This window comes from Rhinichthys klamathensis, unplaced genomic scaffold (genome assembly GCF_029890125.1).
Source record: "Rhinichthys klamathensis goyatoka isolate OS25496 unplaced genomic scaffold, OSU_Roscu_1.1 h1tg000094l_1, whole genome shotgun sequence".
NCBI classification, from domain to species: Eukaryota; Metazoa; Chordata; class Actinopteri; order Cypriniformes; family Leuciscidae; genus Rhinichthys; species Rhinichthys klamathensis.
This window is the reverse complement of record NW_026606633.1, coordinates 2,354,039-2,360,566: the sequence shown is the minus strand read 5'-3', so window position 1 is coordinate 2,360,566 and position 6,528 is coordinate 2,354,039. Positions and strand designations below refer to the sequence as shown.

The window sequence follows — 6,528 nt, the reverse complement described above, 5'->3', positions numbered from 1 at the left end:
TCTCTCACTCTCGATCCTCGCCGTATCCAGTGCATTACAGTCTCCACAGTGCACTCGATTTTGGGGAGAGGACTTTGAAAATGAGAATGTGAACAACTCTGGGGAGCCGAGGGGTGACAGAAAAAGATGCAGAACAGTTTCATTGTGTTACGTCGTTGTCAGGGGACTTTAATTGTTTCTGATTTATTTTAATGCAGAACCGAGAGAGAGAAAGACAGACATGCAGATGGGGGGGAAGAAAGTCTGTTGCCCTGTTTTTGTCTAGTTCTTTTGTCACAAGCACTGTCAGCCTTCACAGGAATGAAAGATTTTGTGACAGAACAGCACTAATGACAGAGCTCTCTTTGAGGTGTTTCCCTCTGTCTTTCTTTCTACACGTCTGTCGGGTCTCTCTCTGAGAGCCTGTCAAAACAAACAATAATCACAACTATACATGATATGTGTTTTTATTCTGACTGATATCCTAATTAGCTGCCGTTCTAATTAACCACAAGCAAAGGTCGGGTTTACTGCTTTAAATCCCATGATTGACAGGAGCTGTGTATCCCAATCTCACTGATTTTTTTTAGAATGATATTTTGGTCTTCATGACAGTACTTCAATCTAATATGTCATCGTCAAAAAGATACAAGAGTTCTGAGCAAGGGGAAAGGCTTGAACTTTGAGTAATGAGACAGCCGTGGACAGATCATTCACAAACATCAGGAAGCACTCAGGAGCTGATTTGTTACCTATTGATGTTAGATGCAAAAATGTCACAGGTTGCGGTGTCAGGGTACCGTTGAAGAGGCGTCACGATCTCCAGAGCAATTTCCAAATTTCATCATATAGCTCTGTCCTTACAATGAGTTTGCTCATACTACCATCTGCTGGCCTCAAGTGGTAGCAATTGTGCTGTACAGTGCTGTCCATGCTGGCTGTCAGATTCTTAAATAATACAATCTCAGAATCAAGATGTTTATGATAAGGTGAATGTTAAGTAAGTTTAAACTTCCAAAACGTTAAACCTTACAAGGCACTTTTTGTTTGAATACTGTCTACACAGACATACACAGACATACACAGACAGACAGACAGACAGACAGACAGACAGACAGACAGACAGACAGACAGACAGACAGACAGACAGACAGACAGATAGATAGATAGATAGATAGATAGATAGATAGACAGACAGATAGATTCAGCTGGTTTCTATAGCCTCTCCGTCAGTCCATTCTGAGTGTCCATGAGACGGGTCACATGACTGACTTCCGCTCCCCGGAATGCTCTTCTCAAAGTGGACAACACAAATCCTGTAGACCTCCAGCAAAACAATGAGGATGTTCTTGCATGTGAAGAAGATCATCAGCTGGTTCAGAACATTCTCACGTATCATGAGGTACAGACGGTAAATTAGGAAAGGTCCATCCTGCAGACCCACCGTTAGCAGAAGGCTCCAGACTTCACTCGAGCAGCAGGAAACGGTCCAGCCAGCTCGGCCATGCTGGGCAGCCTCTGGATGATCTTCCTCCTGGACCTTGGGGTGGCTGGTCTGGGTAAGAACAAGAGGAAACTGCATCAAGGCCCAGGAGAACAAACTTAGCCCAACAATGATCACGGCCTGCTTGGTTTTCACTTGTGGCTCCTTAAAAGTGTCAAAGATGTCCAGGATATCAGCTCCAAGCCCCACGTAAACCATGAGGAGCTGAGATAGCTGGTCACGTGACATGTCGCCCTTCGGCATCAGCCAGCGGCCCAGAACCAACACTATCAACATGGTCTGCTCCAAAGCTTCCACCCAGTTCTCAGGATCAAGTTCTGCCAACCCCTGTCTCACACACACACACACACACAAATAGGTTAATCGCCATGGTAACAGACCAGACAGCGAGAGCACACAGCGAGACTGTGATAATTTGAATGGATGAATCATGTGTTGTTAAGATGTTATTGTAATACCAGATTAAAAAGGTTCAAACATTTTATAAGAAAAAAATGATTGCTTTGACTCATTGGAGTGCCTGAACAAAAGATCCATCGGAGGATTAACTTAATGAAATAGGACAACTGAGATGATATGGTTTCCCAAAAAGCTTTTCAGTCAAGTCACTGATTAGCTTTTGCAGCATATTCTTACAAAACATCCTGTGAGCTTTCCACCCACCTGAACGCAAGACAAAGAAAATACCACAGTCATCAGTATTACAAATATTCAGATACAAAGCTGTCAGGAGGAAATGGAGGTCTGAACCTTTAAAAACAGGATCAAGTTTCAATGTGTAAAAAAGCATTATATATGCAACATATTCGAGCTGGGTTATAAAAAAAAAACAATCATTTATATACATTTTTAAAACCATGAGCTTCAGTAAGTTTCAGATTACTTTGCCAGAGCCTAACAAACCTAGAAGTGGGGGTATTCAGAATACATAAAACTGCAGCCGAACTCGCAACACATAATATAGGAACACATCAAATTTTATAAGAAGAGTAAAATTCTTCTTTATTCTTCTAAATTATCAATTTATTCTAACTATTATTATGATTGATTTCTAACTTCAGAAATTAAGAATATTTTGTATTTCCAAAAATACTTATATTTTTGTAATATTTCTATCTTTTTTCTTTAGATTGTTCTTTAAAAAAAAAAAAAAACTTTCAAGAACTAAAATTTGTGAAAACAATTTTTTAATTAAATGCCAAAAAGGTAAGATATTTAATTAATGTATTGGGTTCTTACGAATAGAAAGACAGCTGACGATACGTTTGCATTTTCATATAAATTAAGACAACATCAAAGCCTGTCATTTTATTTCTAAAGCAAAAATTAAGATGTGAGAAAATTTTTGAGAACTTTTACTACTTTTTTTGCAAAGAATTTTTCTTAAAAAGATTTGAATCTGGATTATAATCATCCTGGAGGAAGCTATTGTTTTAGTTTTTATAGTTTTAGAGTCAGGTTTTGCGGTTAAGACGTTTAAAAATCTGTGCCTGAATCTTTCCCTATCCCCCCCCCCCCCCCCCCAGAATTGCAGACATTTTACAGAAAACAGTCTGCTTTCCACGCGAATCAATTTCCATCCGAGCATTTTATGTTTATTGCTTTCCCAGAAATATGAGTACTGAAATATCCAACACAGTAGAGAGAGAGAGAGAGAGAGAGAGAGAGAGAGAGAGAGAGAGAGAGAGAGAGAGAGAGAGAGAGAGAGAGAGAGAGAGAGAGAGAGAGAGAGAGAGAGAGAGAGAGAGAGAGAGAGAGAGAGAGAGAGAGATTCTAAGTGATTTGGTTCAAAGCTGAATTCATTCTTAACTGGTGAGGTCTGAGTTTTATTGTTAACGATTGCTTTCCACCCACCATTGTTATTGGGATCTGTGAGAAGAATTGTGGGTCAGAGTTTGTGCTCGAGTTGATGGGCAGATTGGACTGTAGGAGGTTCAGCTCCAGGAACCAGACTGATGGAATCACAGTGCACAGATAGAGAAACACCATAGGTGAGAACCTGCAGAAGAGTGGAAGAAACATCACATTCATGGATGGACACATTTGCTTATACTTTACTTTCTACTTATAAAGCCACCAAGTAGTTCTATGTGTGTCAGATGCATCTGATTGGGTGGTAAAGCTGGGTCACACTACAGAGTCCAGTGCTGTAGGCACACAAGCCCAACGTTGACTGCAAATTACTCCCATTTGCAAATCCCCACTGACACAAGCAAGCCTCTCTAAAGAGCACAGAGACTTCAAAGTGTAGTGTGCAGGAGAGAGATAGTATGCATAGAAAAGTAGCACGGCAGAGAAAGAGAGTTATAAAGGATGAGATGGAGATCATGGTAGAGTGAAGGGGATGATGAGAAAGACGAAGGGAGGGAGGATATGTTCTCAGCAGGTCCTCCGTCCATGTCAGTGGGAGGGGAGAGTCTCATTACATACTTTTGTACAATGTACATACTTTTCTTAAAGTCTGACTGAACGCGACCATGTGCCGCTCTGTGAATGCAAAGGTTGGGAAGGCAAAGGTTGTTTTTCTCCGTCGCTGTGTTGAGAGGAAGGGTTATTATTATCATCCGTCCCCGCAAGACAGACTGGAGTGCCGTGCCGAGCTTGAAGAAACGAGAAAGTAATTTCCCACGTTCTCGTTAGTGTTAATCATGGCGCCCTGCTTCTAAGCCCCATGTCTTTTTATACCAGAACGTCTGGAGTAACTCAGTAAAGTTATTTTAAAAAGGCAAAACCGATTCTCTTTTTTTCTGAGAATGTCAAGACAATTGGCAAGGCTATTTTTGCCAAACACAACATGTCCTACACAGTCAGTGGAAAGAGTCCTTAATAGGATAGTTCACCAGAAAAAGACAAAATCTGTCATCATTTACTCATAGATAGATTTACCCACATGTTGTTCCGAACTAATATTATTTTCTTTTTTCCACAAAAGATGTTATTTCTATGATAAAGTGTTCAGTAAATTACCTTCTTTTTTTTTCCGATCAGGAAATTGATTTATATCAAAAATCTATTTATATCATTCTAAAGTGACTGCCTTGCTGTTTATATTCAACATGTTTGCTTTTTCTAGTTATACTGTTCAAAAGTTTGGGGTCAGTGTGATTTTTTTTTTTTGTTGTTGTTGCTTATTTTATGAAAGAAATCCATATTTGCATTCATCAAGGATGCAGTAAATTGATCAAAAGTGATAGTAAAGACATTTATAATGTTAAAAAATATTTCTATTTCAATTAAATGCAGTTCTTTTCGTTTTTCTGTTCATCAAAGAATCCTGAAAAAAAAATTATCATGGCTTCCACAAAAATATTAAGCAGCACAACTGTTTTCAATATTAATAATATAATAATGTAAGGAATGCTTCTTGAAAACCAGATCAGCATATTAGAATGATTTCTGAATGATTGGCAGCTGAAAATTCAGCTTTGCCATCACAAGAACAAATGAAATTTTAAAATATATTGAAATAAAATAACTTTTTAAATTGAAATATTTCACATTATTACTGTTTTTACTGTATATTTGAAAAAAAAAAAAACAGCCATAAGTGACTTCTTTCAAAAAAATTAACCGACCCCAAACTTTTGAAGGACAATGTAGGCCTACTGTATTTTTTTTTTTTTTTTTTTAAACAATCAGTCAAAAAATGTTGCAAAAGATAGAGTTCTATTTTACGGCAATATGAGCTCTGCAATAATTTCAGGGACATCAGGATCATTATATTTATGTTAGAACTATGATAGCATTCAGTAACCTCACCATTTCCATTCTGCTTTGCGTGTGTATTTGATTGTGATTGCCATCTCGACCCCGAGCAGTGCCACCCCCGTCAGCAGCAGCCAATAGGAGGACTCTCCTGTCACCTCCACCACCCGCCACACCGTCAGGACGCCATGCACCGCGAACAGGAAGCGACTCAGAAGAGCCAATAAGATGTTCAGAACCCGGCACATTGTCCAATCAATGCAGTCCGAACCATGCAGACAGAACTGAAGGACAAAGATTTTTTTTTATGATGCATTTTTTTAATCTATAAATTAAATATTTAAAATACAATACGTGCACCTAAAACATTACTTAGCTTTATTCAATTTTGAATTATTCATTCATTGGTCATTTTAATCATTGAATGAATGGTTCTTATATCAATTTAAAAATAAAAACTTAGTTTCTAATTGAATTAATCAGAATTGTACACTATTAAAACCCACGTGTAAACAAATGCTTAGTCATACTCTGTCAAGTTGTCTAATTACCTGATCAAGCCTTTTTTAAATGTAGTCTAAAATGATGTCAGACTTACTTTCAGTGGGTTCAGCCAAAGGATCCAGATTCAAATACTGCAAAGTGACTTTTAGAAAATATATTCCACTTGTTTTCACAGATTACCAAAACAAAAGCTTCTACCATATCCACAACCTTCTGTCTACCCCCTAAATTGGAGGCAGTCCTTTTATAACTGCAAACACAACTTATCCCCCCTGAGGTTTCAGGGACAGTGAGAGGATGTGAATGGGTGTGTGTGTGTGTCTATCTTGTGCAGATAAAAAGCAGTCTTTTGGAAGAGAGTATGATGGAGTGTGTGTGTGTGTGTGTGTGTGTGTGTGCATTTTGAGGTTATTGTGAGTGAACATGTCCCTGATAACACTTCCTGCTGCCGTATGATCATCCATTATGATGTCATCCTTCAGGGCCCCAAGAACAAAGTTATCTCCAATAAGGAGCTAGTCCTTTAGCCGGCATTTTCAGACACATTTTACACATACACACCCATGATTTCACCATGCCATAGTAGTACCACCCAAAATCATGGGCAGTGATAAGACACCTCCACAGAAAAACTGAGTAATGCAACCTTTACAGCTGCCAAGGGATCAATTGAGAATCGGTTATTGTGATTATGACTATAATTATCAACACTGTCACAATTCTCAGTCTTCATGTTTTGTATTATTTAACTGCTTGTACATAGGCTATGTGTTTGTAATTATAATTATGTTCAATAAACATAAGTTAATACTGAGTGACTTACATTTTAGAAAGTT

General features: G+C 38.4%; 1 protein-coding gene across 1 annotated transcript; it reads right to left on the bottom strand.

Moving 5' to 3' along the window:
* Positions 1-1,183: 1,183 nt before the first annotated feature.
* On the bottom strand, positions 1,184-6,007 carry LOC130086110 (transmembrane protein 26). Its single transcript, XM_056252261.1, has 4 exons — positions 5,787-6,007; positions 5,243-5,472; positions 3,338-3,482; positions 1,184-1,810 (listed from the first exon to the last, which is right to left on the bottom strand). Exons 2-4 carry the CDS (start codon positions 5,434-5,436, stop codon positions 1,184-1,186), a joined length of 966 nt encoding a protein of 321 aa, XP_056108236.1. The 5' UTR covers positions 5,437-5,472; positions 5,787-6,007.
* Positions 6,008-6,528: the final 521 nt, after the last annotated feature.